The 20,347-nt window shown below is 41.3% G+C and overlaps 1 protein-coding gene across 2 annotated transcripts; it reads left to right on the top strand.

Annotated features, from left to right (window-relative positions):
* Positions 1 to 6,813: 6,813 nt before the first annotated feature.
* Positions 6,814 to 20,274, top strand: pelo (pelota mRNA surveillance and ribosome rescue factor). Of its 2 annotated transcripts, none has more exons than XM_024387145.2 (13): positions 6,814 to 7,041; positions 10,356 to 10,448; positions 12,631 to 12,781; positions 12,995 to 13,085; positions 15,192 to 15,355; positions 16,037 to 16,097; positions 16,296 to 16,457; positions 16,715 to 16,761; positions 16,877 to 16,950; positions 17,265 to 17,336; positions 18,115 to 18,189; positions 18,356 to 18,387; positions 19,691 to 20,274. In XM_024387145.2, exons 1-13 carry the CDS (start codon positions 7,001 to 7,003, stop codon positions 19,783 to 19,785), a joined length of 1,158 nt encoding a protein of 385 aa, XP_024242913.1. In that variant the 5' UTR covers positions 6,814 to 7,000; the 3' UTR covers positions 19,786 to 20,274. The 2 variants fall into 2 exon arrangements, with proteins under 2 accessions (XP_024242913.1, XP_024242914.1); XM_024387146.2 differs by lacking the exon at positions 6,814 to 7,041 and adding an exon at positions 7,496 to 7,786.
* The last annotated feature ends 73 nt before the right edge of the window (positions 20,275 to 20,347 follow it).

Here is a 20,347-nt window from a genome sequence, read left to right as displayed (position 1 = left end):
AAGAAGGTGAGTATTTATTTACAAGTGAATGTGAATGGGTAGATATATCCAGGTGGCGTAACGGGCAACGGTGGTGAGTTGATGGGAGTAAATAGGTGGATCTAATGGGGTAGCGGAATCCTCCGACGACCAGGCGGGAATGGGGTAAATGATCCGGGTGAGTAACTGAAGACAGAACAAACGGAGGTAAGTTTAAGGCAAGCAATACGTTAAAAACAACAAAACAAATTCTATCCAACTTGAGGCTGATACTCTGGCACAACATACTGTTCATGGCTAACGATCCGGCAGGGAATGGATGTCAGGTCCGGGCTTATGAAGAGGAGAGATCATGATCAGGACCAGGTGTGCAGATAGCTGATGGGATACAGGTGTGGGTAATCAGAACTCCCAACTGGCTACATTGCCCGGCAACCAGACAGGGTGCGTTCCAGGACGCCGGAAAAAACACTCCAGGACAGAACACAGGCAAAAAAACAGACTCAGGAAACGGATTCGTGACAGGTTCAGTCAGATGAGAACGAGGAAGATGGATCCAGCATAGTCGGACGGAATGGAGATGCTATCAAGGTACAGCGAGAGGACGAGAAGGATGATGGTTTCCGGAGTGGAGGAATATGGAAGGCGGATAGACAATCTTGAATCTGATTGAGCAAAAATTGTGAAAAAGAGTAGGAGACAGGGATAAAGGGAAATGAAACAAAAAGGGATAAAATTAGCATAGGTTTTTGGTACTATTCACTAGTATTTACAGTGGAGCAAAAAAGTATTTAGTCAGCCACCAATTGTGCAAGTTCTCCCACTTAAAAAGATGAGAGAGGCCTGTAATTTTCATCATAGGTACACTTCAACTATGACAGACAAAATGAGAAAAAAAATCCAGAAAATCACATTGCAGGATTTTTAATGAATTTATTTGCAAATTATGGTGGAAAATAAGTATTTGGTCACCTACAAACAAGCAAGATTTCTGGCTCTCACAGACCTGAAACTTCTTCTTTAAGATGCTCCTCTGTCCTCCACTCGTTACCTGTATTAATGGCACCTGTTTGAACTCTTTATCAGTATAAAAGACACATGTCCACAACCTCAAACAGTCACACTCCAAACTGACACAGACCAAATACTTATTTTCCACCATAATTTGCAAATAAATTCATTAAAAATCCTACAATGTGATTTTCTGGATTTTTTTTCTAATTTTATCTGTCATAGTTGAAGTGTACCTATGATGAAAATTACAGGCCTCTCTCATCTTTTTAAGTGGGAGAACTTGCACAATTGGTGGCTGTCTAAATACTTTTTTGCCCCACTGTATTCTTTTTTGGGAGATCCGTTTGAAGTATTGAGGGTGGAAAAGGATGAATTAGGAAAGACGAAGTCAGGATTGAGGGAATGATGAACAGAGCAAAGTACAGAGAGATCCTTGATAAAAACCTGCTCCAGACAACAACCCTAAGATCATAGTCAAGACAACGCAGGAGTGGCTTCGGGACAAGGCTCTGGGTGTCTTTGAGTGGCCGAGCCAGATCCCGGATTTGAACCTGATCGAACATCTCTGGAAAGACCTGAAAATAGCTGTGCAGCAATGCTCCGTCCAACCGTACTTGAGAGGATCTGTAGATAAGAATGGGAGAAACTCCCCAAATACACATATGCCAAGCTTGTAGCATCATACTGAAGAAGACTTGAGGCTGTAATCACTGCCAAAGTTACTTCAACAAAGTACAGAGTAAAGATTCTGAATACTTATGTAAATGTCATATTTAAGTTTTTGGTTTTTAATACATTTGCAAAAAAATTGAAAAATCTGTTTTTGCTTTGTCATTGTGTGTAGACTGATAAAAAAATAACTAAACTAAATAATCAAGTTTTGAAAGAAATGTGGAAAAGAGTCAAGGGGTGTGAATACTTTCCTGAATGGACTGTGTCTACAAAAGTATGTGGACACCCCTTCAAATGAGTGGATTCGGCTATTTCAGCCACACCCGTTGCTGACAGGTGTATAAAATCGAGCACACAGCCATGCAATCTACAAAGAAAAACAATGGCAGTAGAATTGCCCGCACTCAAACAAGGTTCAGAATGTCCAATGACTACCCTTCAATATTGCTCACGCTTTAGTTTGTCCATTTTCATCTCACACGAGTTTACATGAATTTTGTAATCATTCTAATTTCAATAGCTATTTGGTCATGTGACCTACTGGACTCAAGCGAGGTTCAGAATAGCGGCAACTGATGTCCAGTTTGTAAGACAGAAAAGCCTCTGATGATACCACGGGTGGCTGTGACCCCCTCATGTCAAAGTGAGGAAATTCTATGAAGCGGGGGTAAACGGCGGGACATAAGTAAGAGTCCCTTGAGGTTGCCAAATGCCTCGTCATCTAATTAGTGACGCGCATGAATTGATGAACGAGATTCCCACTGTCTCTATGTTAGAGGAATTTAATTCCTATGTGGGGTTAACCAATTAAATTATAACAAAGCAAAACACTTTGTCCATTTCTAAGAATTTGTAAGGTTCTTATTTGCATAAAATAGACAAAGATCAGTCTCAAAATTGATCAATAGCGTTTATTCCCGAGAGCTCTGGTCATAATACCATGTACATTGGTTTATATACCTCACATTTTGTCATAAATGTCCCACCTCCTCTCAGATACAATGGAAATATAGTTCACAAGCATTCTCACATTGTCTGCCACCTGTTAAACAATTACTACAAGCCCAAGGTCTCTCCCCTCCCTGGGTAGGGACAGAATGTCCTGTAAGGAATACAGTATTCCAGCCGGTCTGACAATAGCTCCATTAGTTTCTAACAAGGAACAGGAAGTCCTTGTTCTAATTATTGACTAAAACTACACACATTATATTCAGTATTATAATTATAATAAGGACTGGAGGTCTGCAGTTCCAGGGAGTAAGCTATACACTCTCAGGCCCAGTGAGGGCAGGCAGGTGGGCAGGGATTGTAGGCCTAGAGGCCAGGAGTCAGAGGTCACCAGGTCAATGGGGTCACTGTCCTTCAAGGGGCAGAGCAGGCATATTCATGTAAAATCGTGTGAGATGGAAATGGACCAAAAAAGGGTGTGCAATGTGTAGGCCCACTGAACGTACATTCTGAACCTTGTTTGAGGTCCGTAGGTAACATGACCAAGGAGCTATTGAAATTCTAAAGTTGGAGAAATTCATGTAAAATCGTGTGAGATGAAAATTGACAAACTAAAGGGTGTGCAATATGTATGCCCAATGAATGTACATTCTGAATCTTGTTTGAAGTCAGCAGGTCACATAACCAAGGAGCTTTTGAAATTAGAATGTTTGAAAATGTATGTAAAAACGTGTGAGATGAAAATTGACAAACTAAAGGGTGTGCCCACTGAGGGTGTGCCCACTGAGGGTGTGCCCACTAAGTGTACATTCTGAACCTTGTTTGAAGTTAGTAGGTCACATGACCAAAGAGCTATTGAAATTCAAATGTTTAAAAAAGTTTGTACTTTGTACTAACTAATTCAACTAGGAATACAAAATACTGCTTACATTTCCACATGTTTATTAGCTTTGCAACGTGTATTATTGTCCAAATCATGAAAAAGACCTATGCAATGTTGTGCGCAATATTTCCAACATCATGACACTTATTTGGAGTCTGTGGCTCAAGTGGTTTGAAAGCTATTGAGGTTTGAAAGCGCGAATATCCAACCTGAAACTGGCTTCATCTAGGCGTCAACATGACATTGCCGGGATTTATATTGGAGAAGCATTTTGCCAAGCTTTATACTGTACTGTCTTTGGGTACATAAAAGCTCTGGTTAAACTGCAGTACCGAAGCAAAACTGGAAGAGCAGTTGAAACCGAACAGTTGAAACCATGTTTCTATACCGGAACCATCGCCCCTTTATGATGTAATGTCCAGAGCAAACCAAACAGATTAGTTTGAACAAAAAGTTTGCGTGGGCCCCCTAAACACTATATGGTACAAATACTGTCCAGCGCTGTGCAGGAAAAACTATAGATTATGTTCGTAAAACCAAGGTCCATTCTGGACTTTGTACTGACACTTTAACTCTGCTGACTGACTAATGCAGGGATATATCTTAATTATAAAGGAATACATTAATTATTTTAACTTACTCTCTGTTTGCTTCCAGTGTGAATTAAAAATGCCATTCCACACCAGACTCTTGGCTTGCCCTTAAAATGGAGGTGCCAAAATCCGACTATTTGTGGGTGATTAGGTGAGAAGCTAACTGCTAAAGCGAAACAATGGAGACAATCTGATCAGTAAATGGAGTGTTAACTGATTTGCATACCTATAAATGACCTACATTATCCTAATGATGATGAGCAGGCTGCAGACCTTACACATGTAAATCAGCCCAAGGCAGTAGCAGTGTGTCGGTAAAATCACTGGGGAAGCCAAGCCACTTGAGGACAACAACATAATGAGATGCAACAATTCCAGTTTTTCTGGCTCCCCTTGACACCTTGTTTTGGTGCGTCAGGACCATTCACAGTTGAGCTCGCTCAGTTTAGCTCAAAACTGGCACATTTGTAAGATTTATTTTGTAAAGGTAGGCCAAATGCTCGCTGGCTTCCCTTGCCTTCAATGCTACGGGCGCCAACAATGTCATACTCCTTTGGACCAGACAGCATCAGGTAGATGGCCAACACACAGAGAGACAGTGGGGCACTGTTTTGCTTGCTCGGATGCTTTCTCCTGTTACATACATTCAGCCTCTTGTGATTTGAAGGAAAATTATGAAACACAAAGAGACAAAATATTTTTTGTTATATACAGTATATCACAAAAGTGAGTACACCCCTCACATTTTTGTAAATATTTGAGTATATATTTTCATGTGACAACACTGAAGAAATTACACTTTGCTACAATGTAAAGTAGTGAGTGTAAAGCTTGTATTACAGTGTAAATTTGCTGTCCCCTCAAAATAACTCAACACACAGCCATTAATGTCTAAACCGCTGGCAACAAAAGTGAGTACACCCCTAAGTGAAAATGTCCAAATTGGGCCCAAAGTGTCAATATTTTGTGTGGCCACCATCATTTTCCAGCACTGCCTTAACCCTCTTGGGCATGGAGTTCACCAGAGTCCTCTTCCACTCCTCCATGACAACATCACGGAGCTGGTGGATGTTAGAGACCTTGCACTCCTCCACCTTCCGTTTGAGGATGCCCCACAGATGCTCAATAGGGTTTAGGTCTGGAGACATACTTGGCCAGTCCATCACCTTTACCCTCAGCTTCTTTAGCAAGGCAGTGGTCGTCTTGGAGGTGTGTTTGGGGTCGTTATCATGTTGGAATACTGCCCTGCGGCCCAGTCTCAGAAGGGAGGGGATCATGCTCTGCTTCAGTATGTCACAGTACATGTTGGCATTCATGGTTCCCTCAATTAACTGTAGCTCCCCAGTGCCAGCAGCACTCATGCAGCCCCAGACCATGACACTCCCACCACCATGCTTGACTGTAGGCAAGACACACTTGTCTTTGTACTCCTCACCTGGTTGCCGCCACACATGCTTGACACCATCTGAACCAAATAAGTTTATCTTGGTCTCATCAGACCACAGTACATGGTTCCAGTAATCCATGTCCTTAGTCTGCTTGTCTTCAGCAAACTGTTTGCGGGCTTTCTTGTGCATCATCTTTAGAAGAGGCTTCCTTCCGGGACGACAGCCATGCAGACCAATTTGATGCAGTGTACGGCGTATGGTCTGAGCACTGACAGGCTGACCCCCCACCCCTTCAAACTCTGCAGCAATGCTGGCAGCACTCATACATGAAAAGATATACTCAAATATTTACAAAAATGTGAGGGGTGTACTCACTTTTGTGATATACTGTATGTATATATATATATATATATCTAATTTTTTTTTTTTGGTAAATGTTTTGGGGTAGCCTAGCAACTTCCTTTGGCATCCATGAAGCCTGGCAACTTCATTTGGCATCCATGAATACACGCCACTGGACCGAGGCCAAACTTACGTGCCAAAACATGCATCATGTCAAACGTTTTGGCAAGACAAAGTACATTTATTTTTTTAGGCAGAACTGCAATGATGCTGGGTTTTTCACTCTCAACAGCAGTTGCTGTACTCCAAGGAACTTAGATGTGGGCGTGCTCCCTCTGCTGTCTCATGAAGTCCACAATCAGCTCCTTCGGTTTGTTCACGTTGAAGGAGAGGTTATTTTCCTGGCACAACTATGCCAGGGCCCTTACCTGTACGCTGTATCGCCGTTGTTGGTAATCAGGCCTCAAGACATTTCAGCTTTTCATTTTTAATTAATTTGCAAAAATGTCAAAAATCATAATTCCACTTTGACATTATGGGGTATTGTGTTTAGATCAGTGACACAAAACCTCAATTTAATCCATTTTAAATTCAGACTGTAATGTAACAAAATTTGGAAAAAGTCAAGGGGTGTGAATTCTTTCTGAAGGCACGGTAAATTGTGATTGAACACTGGTCACAATGTTTACATACTGTTTTACCCACTTCATATGTATAGACTGTATTCTAGTCAAGGCTAGTGCTATATAACTACTTCTGTATGCACATTTTCTATTAATATACTGTCCATACTGTCTATACACACCATTATACATACATATATATATTTATATTCCGGACTCTGCTCTTTCTGACATTTCTTTGTTTTTAAAATTACGTGTATCGTTTTGTATTGTTATGTATTACTGCACGGATTTCGAAAGAACCAAAAAAATCTACCATCTTCACTGTGAGACTTTTATTTTGAACGGAAATTGCCACCTTGTTCCTGCTTGGTATTACTTATTCTTGCTGGCGGAACGGAGGCCAGGCCGCCAACCCAAATCTCTTGAGCGGTTCATTCTAAAGAAATAGATAACTAGACTCTTGAGAGGAAGTAAATATGACACTAGCTAAATGTAATAATAACTCCTTCATATGCTAGCAAATAATACTGTTGTTTATTACAAAGCTATTACACCATGAAGTTGCTTCATAAAGATATCGAAAAAGACAATGCCGGGTAAGTAAGCGTCAACAAGCTAACGTTAGCTAGCTGGTAAGCTAACGAACGTTAACGCTAGCGCAGGTCTGTCGCTAGTTAGCACATGTGTCCGACGTAGCAGTATATACTTCTGGTACAGTGCAACTATTCAGTCACCACCAGTGTATTGTATGCATTTCTATACATCATTAAACAAGAACAATGTTGTATCCATGTGTTGTTTAATTTGACATGGAAATGGCCGTCCTGGTTTATCAGCTGCTGAGCACAAACTATGGGCAGTTGTCCATAGTCATACATGCTAGCTAGTTTAGCTAAAATATCATCATAGGAATAACATTGCATTATAATATTGTTGTGCTGAGTGCTTTATACCAGGGGTTTTCAAACTTTTGTTGTCCAGGGAGCCCCGCGCAGGTAAACCGGACACATTACATTTTTAACAATGCTTTTTTTTCTGATAACTAGTTCATTGCATCCGTCGTGGAGCCAAGTTTCATAATATGACCGTATGTCCCAGCTGCTTGCCGTAGTTTTGAAGTAATCACGAAAAACAGGTTTATTAGTTCCATTGAGCAACGTGGCACCAACTCGCCTTGTGAACATTCTATTCCCAGTTTATTGTTCTACGTCACAATGCCTGCTTTGCAATTGATGGCAACGAGACCTGCCCACGTTGCTGGTTAGTTAGAATGTAAACAACAACAAAAAAATACTCATGGAACTCTGAGGTCGTCCCATTGTTTACTATGGGGAAATATAGGTATGTCTGTCTATTTTGCCAAATATCTCGCAATGTTTATATTTAGATTTTTTTCTCTCCAAAGTTGACACTATTTTTAAACAGTATATAATCTCCTCTTTCTAATTGTGTAAGGCTGGACAGCGTACTCCTTGTCATCAAACGCTATCCCTGAAATACCTTTTGCCCTTGGAACGCTGAGTTCACCCCCATTGTTTTCCTATGGAGAGGCATGCTGGTATATTTCGCCAAATATCTCGCAATGTGTATATTTAGATTTTTTTTTCAAGGCGGACACCATTTTAATCAAGATAATCTCCTCTTTCTAATTACACACGGTTGGGCAGGGTACTCTCCTGTCATCGGTCGCTAGACCAGAAATAGTCAAAAGTTGCCAATTTTCCCCTACTTCATTTTATTCAGACATAAGCACACTTGGCACCATCGATGTGCGGATGTTTACTTTCTACACGAGTTGTTATTTTTTACGTTTCGTCCTAAGAACATATTGTAGTGTTAAAATAAAAAAAAGGATACATTTTTTTGGTGCCATTTAGGCGAAATGGAATTCTAAGCGTCACCAGTAACTACCTCTAATTTCCTTCATACTGGACGCAGAGACATAAAAATGGTATCCATGGTGGTATTCTGTTGCAGCTAGTGATATTCATTAAATCATTATTTTTCACATAATTATTTCTTTAAAAACTTGATGTCTTCACTATTATTCTACAATGTAGAAAATAGTAAAAAATAAATAAAAACCCTGGAATGAGTAGGTTTGTCCAAATCTTGACTGGCACTGTATAAATATATATACAGTTTTTTTATGTGAAAATTAATTATTTACTGAATATCACTAGCTGCAACAGAATACCACCGTGGATACCATTTTTATGTCTCTGCGTCCAGTATGAAGGAAATTAGAGGTAGTTACCATTGGAATAAAATACTATTCCAATGGTACAAGATCTTTATTAAGCATTAAACTATGAAATAACACATATGGAATCATGTAGTAACCAAAAAAGTGTGAAACAAATTCATCAAATTAGCCACCCGTTGCCTTGATGAAAGCTTTGCACACACTTGGCATTCTCTCAACCAGCTTCATGAGGAATGTTTTTCCAACAGTCTTCAAGGAGTTCCGACATATGCTAAGCACAGATCTGGCTGCTTTTCCTTCACTCTGCGGTCCAACTCATCCCAAACCATCTCAATTGGGTTGAGGTTGGGTAATTGTAGAGGCCAGATCATCTGATGCAGCACTCCATCACTCCTTGGTCAAGTTGCCCTTGCACAGCCCTGAGGTGTGTTTTGGGTCATTGTCCTGTTAAAAAAGAAATGATAGGCCCACTGAGCGCAAACCAGATGGGATAGCGTATAGCTGCAGAATGCAATGGTAGCCATGCTGGTTAGGTGTGCCTTCAATTCTAAATAAATCACAGATCGTGTCACCAGCAAAGCACCATCACACCTCCTCCATGCTTCACGGTGGGAACCACACACACAGAGATCATCCGTTCACCTACTCAGCGTCTCACAAAGACACGGCGGTTGGAACCAAAAATCTCAAATTTGGCTTTATCAGACTAAAGGACAGATTTCCACCGGTCTAATGTTCATTGCTCATGTTTCTTGGCACAATTAAGTATCTTCTTCTTAATGGTGTCCAATCTGAGTTGCATCTAACTCTAATGAACTTATCCTCTGCAGCAGAGGTAACTCTGGGTCTTCCTTTCTTGTGGCGGTCCTTATGAGACCCAGTTTCATCATAGCGCTTGATGGTTTTTGTTCTTGACATTTTCTGGTTTGACTGACCTTCATGTCTTGAAATAATGATGGACTGTCATTTCTCTTTGCTTATTTGAGCTGTTCTTGCTATAATAGGGACTTGGTTTTCTACCAAATAGGGCTATTTTCTGTATACCACTCCTACCTTCTCACAACATAACATATTGGCTCAAACGCATTAAGAAGGAAAGAAATTCCAGAAATAAACTTTTAACAAGGCATACCTGTTAATTAAAATTGCATTCCAGGTGACTACCTTATGAAACTGGTTGAGAGAATGCCAAGAGTGTACAAAGCTGTGAAAGCTGTCAAGGCAAAAAGGGTGGCTACTTTGAAGAATCTGAAGTATAACATATATTTTGGTTTGTTTAACACTTTTTGGGGTTACTACATGATTCCGTATGTGTTATTTCGTAGTTTTGATGTCTTCACTATTATTCTACAATGTAGAAAATAATTTGAAAAAATAAAGAAAAACCCCTGAATGAGTTGGTGTGTCCAAACTTTTGACTGGTAGACCCCCCTGCAGTACCTTGGGGGAAGTGGAACCCAGTTTGAAAACCCCTGCTCAATACATTTCCATCCTCATTGCTACACAGAAACAGTTATTATTGTCTTGATCAAATTGAATGACTAACCTTCCAACATTGACTTGAACCACTAATAGCAATTCTCATTACTGCTGATTTTGATTACTTTCAATCTCACACAACCTGAACTGAGCTCTATTATCAAGGTTGTGTGTGTGTGTGTGTGTGTGTGTGTGTGTGTGTGTGTGTGTGTGTGTGTGTCCCAGTCAGGTGACACTGATGCCGGAAGAGGCAGAGGACATGTGGCACACTTACAACTTACTGCAGATCGGTGACAGTCTTATGGCCTCCACTATTAGGTAACTTGCTATTGTGACGGATTTCATTGTGCTTGCTTAACAGCATAACTTCCTTCCACTCAAGCCTGCACTGGTACTCAATCTCGGATTCTCTGTCTTGCAAACTCACTGGACTGCCCACTTGACAACATCTTAGCCAACTGCGCTATAGAAAAGTTAGCGATTTGATCGTGTGGGTGGAAACATTTCAAGTTATCGAGTGAGGTTACACTTTCACTATGGTACATAATCCTAGTCTGGTCCCAGATCTATTTGTTCTTTGTAGCTAAATATGTTTGTTGTCATGTTTGGCACAAACAGATCTGGTACCAGGTTAATATAACCCTGCTCCGAACCATGATCATACTACAGTTCTGCCATCAGTGGATGGTTACCATTTGAGTGTTTCAGGAAGTCTTTGAAATCTGTGTGACATAGTACACTGCTCAAAAAAATAAAGGGAACACTAAAATAACACATCCTAGATCTGAATGAATGAAATATTCTTATGAAAAACTTTTTTCTTTACATAGTTGAATGTGCTGACAACAAAATCACACAAACATTTGATTTCCATTGATAATTTATCAACCAATGGAGGTCTGGATTTGGAGTCACACTCAAAATTAAAGTGGAAAACCACACTACAGGCTGATCCAACTTTGATGTAATGTCCTTAAAACAAGTCAAAATGAGGCTCAGTAGTGTGTGTGGTCTCCACGTGCCTGAATGACCTCCCTACAACGCCTGGGCATGCTCCTGATGAGGTGGCGGATGGTCTCTTGAGGGATCTCCTCCCAGACCTGGACTAAAGCATCCGCCAACTCCTGGACAGTCTGTGGTGCAACGTGGCGTTGGTGGATGGAGCGAGACATGATGTCCCAGATGTGCTCAATTGGATTCAGGTCTGGGGAACGGGCGGGCCAGTCCATAGCATCAATACCTTCCTCTTGCAGGAACTGCTGACACACTCCAGCCACATGAGGTCTAGTATTGTCTTGCATTAGGAGAACCCCAGGGCCAACCGCACCAGCATATGGTCTCACAAGGGGTCTGAGGATCTCATCTCGGCACCTAATGGTAGTCAGGCTACCTCTGGCGAGCACATGGAGGACTGTGCGGCCCCCCAAAGAAATGCCACCCCACACCATGACTGACCCACCGCCAAACCGGTCATGCTGGAGGATGTTGCAGGCAGCAGAACGTTCTCCACGGCGTCTCCAGACTCTCACGTCTGTCACATGTGCTCAGTGTGAACCTGCTTTCATCTGTGAAGAGCACAGTGCGCAAGTGGCGAATTTGCCAATCTTGGTTTTCACTGGGAAATGCCAAACGTCCTGCACGGTGTTGGGCTGTAAGCACAACCCCCACCTGTGGACGTCGGGCCCTCATACCACCCTCATGGAGTCTGTTTCTGACCGTTTGAGCAGACACATGCACATTTGTGGCCTGCTGGAGGTCATTTTGCAGGTCTCTGGCAGTGGTCCTCCTGCTCCTCCTTGCACAAAGGCGGAGGTAGCGGTCCTGCTGCTGGGTTGTTGCCCTCCTACGGCCTCCTCCACGTCTCCTGATGTACTGGCCTGTCTCCTGGTAGCGCCTCCATGCTCTGGACACTACGCTGACAGACACAGCAAACCTTCTTGCCACATCTCGCATTGATGTGCCATCCTGGATGAGCTGCACTACCTGAGCCACTTGTGTGGGTTGTAGACTCCGTCTCATGCTACCACTAGGGTGAAAGCACCGTCAGCATTCAAAAGTGACCAAAACATCAGCCAGGAAGCATAGGAACTGAGAAGTGGTCTGTGGTCACCACCTGCAGAACCACTCCTTTATTGGGGGTGTCTTACTAATTGCCTATAATTTCCACCTGTTGTCTATTCCATTTGCACAACAGCATGTGAAATTTATTGTCAATCAGTGTTGCTTCCTAAGTGGACAGTTTGATTTCACAGATGTGTGATTGACTTGGAGTTACATTGTGTTGTTTAAGTGTTCCCTTTATTGTTTTGAGCAGTGTATATTGCCATATTGACTATTTTATGGTAATTCAAAAATAATTAGAACATTACAGCTCAAGTGAGAAAAGCTATCTACCTCACTTTGTCACTCACTCATTCACTCACTCTCTCACACACACACACACCTTTACTACAAAGCGCAGCCTTAGTGACCCATGATACCTTTCTCCCTGATTCCTCAGAAAGGTGCAGACTGAGTCATCCACGGGCAGCGTGGGGAGCTCGAGAGTGCGCACCACCCTGTGTTTGTGTGTGGATACTATTGACTTTGACTCACAGGCCTGCCAGCTGAGGGTGAAGGGAACCAACATCCAAGAGAATCAATATGTGAAGGTCCGAGATTAACAACGTTGAGGACAAAAACAACGCACTTCCACTTTAGCCTGTAACTGTTATGTTAGTTTGGCGTTGTCACATTACCAGTAGACAAATCATGATGCTAGGAAAGCTAATGCTAATGGTCTAAGTTACGTGGAGTTTCCAATTTTATTTTTGTTGTTGTTTTGTAGTAGCAAGTGAAGGAAGTGCTTTTTCCTCTGTCCCTAGATGGGGGCTTACCACACCATTGAGTTGGAGCTAAACAGGAAGTTCACACTTGCCAAAAAGATCTGGGATAGTGTCGTCCTCGATAGGATCGGTGAGTGTGTACTAGAGGTCAACCGATTATGATTTGTCAACGCCGATACTGATTATTGGAGGACCAAAAAAGCAGATACCGATTAATCGGCCCATTTTTTTTATTTTTTGTAATAATGACAATTACAACAATACTGAATGAACACTTATTTTAACTTAATATAATACATCAATAAAATCAATTTAGCCTCAAATAAATAATGAAACGTTCCATTTGGTTTAAATAATGCAAAAACAAAGTGTTGGAGAAGAAAGTAATATGTGCCAATATGCAATGTGACATGTATGTGCCATTTAAAATATGTGCCATGTAAAAAAGCTAAAGTTTATGTTCCTTGCTCAGAACATGAGCATATGAAAGTTGGTGGTTCCTTTTAACATGAGACTTCAATATTCCAAGGTAAGAGGTTTTAGGTTGTAGTTAATATAGTATTTATACGACTATTTCTCTCTATACCATTTGTATTTCATATACCTTTGACTATTGGATGTTCTTATAGGCACTATAGTATTGCCAGTGTAACAGTATAGCTTCCGTCCCTCTCCTCGCCCCTACCTGGGCTCGAACCAGGAACACATCGACAACAGCCACACTTGAAGCACCGTTACCCATCGCTCCACAAAAGCCGCGGCCCTTGCAGCGCAAGGGGAATAACTACTCCAAATCTAAAAGCGAGTGACGTTTGAAACGGTATTAGCGCACACCCAGCTAACTAGCTAGCTATTTCACATCGGTTACACCAGCCATTAGGCTGATAGGCTTGAAGTCATAAACAGCGCTGTGCTTGCGAAGAGCTGCTGGCAAAAAGCATGAAAGTGCTGTTTGAATGAATGATTACGGGCCTGCTGCTGCTCAGTCAGACTGCTCTATCAAATCAGAATTAATTAACATAATAACACACAGAAATTACAAGCCTTTGGTGATTATTATGATCGAATCCGGAAACTATCATTTCGAAAACAAAACGTTTATTTCAGTGAAATACGGAACCGTTCTGTATTTTATCTAACGGGTGGCATCCCTAAATGTAAATATTCTTGTTACATTGCACAACCTTCAATGTTATGTCATAATAAAGTAGAATTATGGCAAATTAGTTCGCAATGAGCCAGGCAGCCCAAACTGTTGCATATACCTTGACTCTGCATACAATAAACGCAAGAGAAATTACACAATTTCACCTGGTTAATATTGCCTGCTAAACTGGATTAGTAGTCATAACTAGTGATTATGATTGATTGTTTTTTATAAGATAAGTTTAATGCTAGTTAGCAATTTACCTTGGCTTCCACTGCATTCGCGTAACAGGCAGGTTCCTCGTGGAGTGCAATGGTTAGAGCATTGGACTAGTTAACTGTACGCCTTGCAAGATTGGATCCCCTGAGCTGACAAGGTGAAAATCTGTCGTTCTGCCCCCGAACAAGGCAGTTAACCCACCGTTCCTAGGCCGTCATTGAAAATAAGAATGTGTTCTTAACTGACTTGCCTAGTTAAATAAAGGTATAAAAAATAAAATCGGAAATCGGCGCCCAAAAATACCGATTTCCGGTTGTTATGAAAACTTGAAATCGGCCCTAATTAATCGGCCATTCTGATTAATCGGTCGACCTCTAGTGTGTACTTGTAACCTGTGAGGTGATGGTGCTCCTCAAAGGCTTATATCCCTGTTTTGTTGTTTTGTACGTAATCTGTCAATCAAAATCATTGAATTTAAAGGTATTCGACTCACTAAGTCTTTCATATGGTTCTCTGTATTGAGACCTGTTTTGACATGGTTCCCACTGGTCGAGAAATGTCAGGAATATCATGGAATTTTCAAATACCCATTCCAGACAGGAAAAGTCAGGGAATTTAGTAAATACATTGATGCAATTCTGGAAAATCAGGGAATGTTTCATATGGATCACAGTTTATACATTAAATGATCAGAAACATGTACATTGCATTGCCTAATGTGTGTGAAAGTTGTCACATGGAAATTCTTATCTGTAAACATGGAAAGTCGTGGAAAAGTAAATAGATTTACGACAGAGTGCGAACCCTGTTTTGAGTACCTAGGCCTGTATGCAACCTGAACTCTTATTCTATTTCCTGTGGCCCTCTCAGAGCAGGCGTGTGACCCCACCCAGAAGGCAGACGTAGCGGCCGTGGTGATGCAGGAGGGTCTGGCCAACCTGGTGCTGGTGACCCCTGCTATGACCCTACTAAGGGCCAAGGTGGAGGTGACCATTCCTCGCAAGAGGAGAGGCAGCTGCACCCAGCACGAGAAGGTCAGTATTGGCTTCATGACCCCATCATTAAAGGTGCTTACAGACAGGGAGCTGCCAAAGTCGGCACTAGCGGCATGCTGCAAATCTAACTCTGTTACACTATAACTATGCTACATAATCCTAGTCTGGTCCCAGATCTATTTGTGCTGTGTAGCCAACTATGGTTGTTGTCATATTTGGAACAAACACAGAACAATGATCATACGCCATACTACAGTTCTACCATCAGTGAGTAGTTGCCATTTGTGTGTTCCTGGAAGTATTTGAAATCCGTGTGATATGGTATATTGCCATATTGACTATTCTATGGTAATACAAAAGTAATTAGCCTTGGTGATGCATGAGAGTCTGGCCAACCTGGTGCTGGTGACCCCTGCTATGACCCTACTAAGGGCCCGAGGTGGGGGCAACCATCCCTCGCAAGAGGAGAGGCAGCTGCACCCAGCACGAGAAGATGAAAGTGTTTAACTGGAGTGGAAGAGAAGCATGTACCTCGCGTGCCCTTGGCGGCAGCTGCCGTCCCTCCCTGTTCCGCTCTCGCCAGGGTGGGAGGCAAACCTGCTGCCAGCTTTACATAGAAACCAATGGAGGCGGCTGTATTTTATTTTCCTGTTTGTAAGCGTCTTAACAATCGGTATGTGTAAGGGTTTGGTTTCCTAATGGGTTCTTTCCCTCTCTCAGGCCCTGGATAGGTTCTATGAGGCAGTGATGCAGGGGATCCTCAGACATATCAACTTTGACGGTGGGTCCTCTAGTATATCCCCCTTCATGGTGAAACTCCCTACTGAACACAACTCAGGGCTGATTAAGCAGGCATCTGGCCTGTGAAATGGGGCAGATTTAGATCATGTGACAGTCTCTCCGACCTACACACCTACTCACCTTTTACCTAATATCACCTCTTTCTCACTCTGGTCCTCTGTCTTTTTTTTTGTGTCAGTGGTGAAGTGTATACTGGTGGCCAGTCCAGGGTTTGTGAAGGACCAGTTCATGGCCTACCTCTTCAGAGAAGCAGTCCGACAAGACTCCAAGATTCTGCTGGAGAATAGGCCCAAGTTCATGTTAGTCCATTCCTCCTCGGGACACAAATACTCCCTAAAAGGTAGGGAACATGTTTTGATAACGTTACAATGTATTATTACAATGCATTATTAATGTGGTTGTAATGCATTGTAAGAATTGCTATAAGCATCTGTAACCCCTTATATCTTATTATCATGCTTATAAGATGTAATAATACATATACTTGTCAACTTTAAGTAATGTGTTATTTATGTTTATTTTATTTCAGAATGTTGTTTTGATATTTCTACCTTTTCTGTGGGGCAATACTTACTGGGTTGGGTTTTTTTCCTGCAGAGATTCTATGCGATCCAGCTGTCACGGCTAGATTGTCTGATACCAAGGCGAGTGTCCCATTTAGTCTATTAATCCTACTAAATGTCTATTAATCCAGCTGCGTGGTCCTTTCAATAGGAACACTGCAGTTTATTCATGCTTTGTCTTCTTTGTGACTCACAGGCAGCAGGGGAGGTGAAAGCTTTGGAGGACTTCTACAAGATGCTACAACATGAGCCCGACAGAGCCTTCTATGGGTGAGAGAGAGAGACCGTGGTCGTGTTCATTAGGGCATACAGCAAAAACAGTTTTTACACTTTTTTACCGTTTGGCGACAGAAAACTAAAATGTACGTTGTTGGACACGTCTAGATGGTCCCTCCCTGTTTTGGTTTGTTTTCTTTCTTTGAGATAAAATCTGAATTAGGCTAATAAGAACAAGTTTTCCGTTGCAAAACGTTTTGCTACGGTGTGCCCTACTGAACACGATGCCAATGACTGACTATGACATTGAGAGTCCTCGTGTTCCACCACTACTAAACACCTTTCTTTCTATTCACTTGATGTTGCAGGTTGGCTCACGTGGAGAAAGCTTCCGAAGCACTGGCTATTGACATCTTGTTGATTAGCGATAAGCTCTTCAGGTATGTAGTTTTATGGAATTATATCTGGATTTCTGTGGGGGAAAACGTTGTATTTTGTGTGTGTTTTATATAAATATTTGAGAAAGTGAGGATAGAGACCTACACATACAATGCATGCGTATCTGTCATGTGTGAATTGTGCTCATATGTGTTTATAACCTAACTCGAATGCCACAACCAAAGTTCCCTCCAGAAAAAAAAAAAGTTATTCTATTCTCAAGATATGTAGACTTACACAGAGTGTACAAAACATTAGGAACATCTTCTTAATATTGCATTGTCCCCAGAACAGCCTCAATTTGTTGGGGAATGACTTCTTCAAGTTGACTCCAATGCTACCAACGGTTGTATCAAGTTGACTGGATGTCCTTTGGGTGGTGGACCATTCTTGATAGACACGGGAAACTGTTGAGCGTGAAAAACCCAGCAGCATTTCAGTTCTTGACACACTCAATCCAGGGGGCCTGCACCTACTGCCATACACCTTTCAAAGGCACTTAAATCTTATGTCTTGTCCATTCACCCTCTGAATGGCACACATACACAACACATCTCAATTGTCTCAAAGCTTTAATAAAATGCTTATTTTAACCTGTCTCCTCCCCTTCATCTACACAAATTGAAGTGGATTTAACAAGTGACATCAATAAGGGATCATAGCTTTCACCTGGTCAGTCTATGTCATGGAAAGAGCAGGCAGCGAGAAGATGAGCTGTGAGGGGGTGTCGTCGCTTATCTGTGCATGTTCTTCATTTCATTTGGATGTCTCTGACCCCAGGCACCAGGATGTGGCCACACGGAGTAGATACGTACGGCTGGTGGACAACGTGAGAGACAATGGTGGAACCGTGAGGTAGGGATAGGCAGGAAAGAGAAACGATGATAATGGTGAAAATATGATGAGTAAAAAAAAATATGATAGGCTACTGTAGACAAGTTATACTGTAATTATGATGATTGTTTCTTATAGTGATCATGTCCTCGACTCTCATTCTGATCCTCTTTATTTTCTTCAACAGAATATTTTCAAGCCTTCATGTATCTGGAGAACGTAAGTTTTGTTCCTTCCATATTCAGTGACATGTCAATGCCAATTTCACAGATGTGTTATTGGTAGTATACCATGGGTGTTTCTCAATGCATACTGCCGTGCTCCGAGCATGCAAATTGGAGCACGGTAGGGTCGGAGTGCGAGTGCAAATCAAAGTATGTGAAATGGAGCACATAGGGCACTTCTCAAATGCGTACTCCGTTTGTACATGCATCGACGTAAACGTCAACGGAAAGTATTTTATACGCAACTACGTACAAAAGGATGCAACATTTATTGAAACAAATGGCAGCCATTATTTGAGCTTAAGCGTAAGAAAAAACACTCCGACTTCAGAATGACATGTTGCCTATTCACTTTTCATATGTTGCCTGACTACGATATTTTATCTTGATATGTTAATAAATACATGCTGTGTTAGTTTTGGCATGTTTACCTGCCTACGTACCGTAGATCGCAAGCCCATAATAATAGGGCTAATAATAGGGTCAATAGGGCTAGCTACTAGTACTGTTAACTAGCCAGGTAGCCACGAATAATTGTTTGCTAGCTACCCACAAACAATTGACATCTATCTTGCATAATATTAGTTTTAGGTCATTTTTGCCTGTTAAACTATCTGATTAGCTACATTATTACGATTCACATATTAGCTAGCTGATAGTTATGAAGTAAAACGGTTGCTTTGTGTATATCTTGTTTCGTCTCTATTGCGATTGTTGTCCTGGCTGGAAGACGGTTCAGTGAATGGATAAGTTTATTGTAAGTCAATAGGGCTAGCTAGCTAGCCACAAAGAATTGGTAGCTACCTATGAAAAATATACATCTACCTTGCATAACTTTAGTTTTAGGTCATTTTTTTCTTGTTTAACTAGCTGGCTAGCTAGATTATTACAATTTACATATCTAACTGAAAATTAGGAAGTTTGCTTTGTATTTATCTTGTTTTGTCTATTGTTGCCATTGACTTGGCTAGAAGAAGGTTCGGTGAATGGGGAGGTGAAGCGTAAGGTAACACAGTAGGGGGAGTGCGAGAACTTCTCAAATGTGTTTTTATGCATTCCTCACAAGAACGTACTCACAAGAATGTGGTCGGAGAATGCACTCGCCGCATGAGTGTGGAGATACGGTTGTATGCATATTGAGAAACACCCAATGTTTCTTCTCACCATAGTGGATTTCACTGATAGGGTTACTGAGTAGCATTGCATCATTGAGTGTGTGATATTTATTATTTATCAACCAAATATTGTATCATTTGCTTAAACAATTGAGCAGCCTCATCTGTCTCTCCCTTGTACAGAGTTGACCCAGCTCAGTGGAGTGGCGGCCATCTTGCGTTTCCCCATCGCTGATCTATCGGAGCCTGAGGATGACAGTACCTCTGATGAAGATTAAATGACACACTGCAACAGAGAAATTAGACCTGAGGGTACTCTTAGTCTGCAGAACTGTGAGGAACACAGCGCAAAGTTGCAAGAAGAAATAGAGTGCATAAAGTGCAAAACCTGACCATTATTGCTTTATCATCATACTCACAGAATTTGACATGCTTGTGCTTTTGGGTTTAAGGTGCAGTACCAATGTTAAGCCTGAAAGATAAATTCTGGTTTACATTAATGCTATGGTTAAGCCTGTAATTTGTTTGGTGCCAAGTCTGAATAAAACACAAATAATAATAAGTACACAGAAAATGCACACCTGATTGATCTGGATATAAAATGCTAGTACAGTGTATTAATATTGATAAAACATGTATAATTAATTTCTAATGAGAGTTTTGCATCTACATTTTTCCTTTCGAGTGTGTGTATATATATATATATATATATATATATATATATATATATATATATATATATCTTGCAATTAAACCGCCAAAGCTTACGTTTTCTTGTCCTGCCATGTTCTTTTCGTAGTAAATTTTGTACTTTTTGATGCCACAGTAACAGTTGTTTCT

The sequence above is a fragment of the Oncorhynchus tshawytscha genome, linkage group LG24 (genome assembly GCF_018296145.1).
Source record: "Oncorhynchus tshawytscha isolate Ot180627B linkage group LG24, Otsh_v2.0, whole genome shotgun sequence".
NCBI lineage: Eukaryota > Metazoa > Chordata > Actinopteri > Salmoniformes > Salmonidae > Oncorhynchus > Oncorhynchus tshawytscha.
Note: the sequence above shows the minus strand (reverse complement) of the source record. Positions and strands in the feature narration are given on the sequence as shown.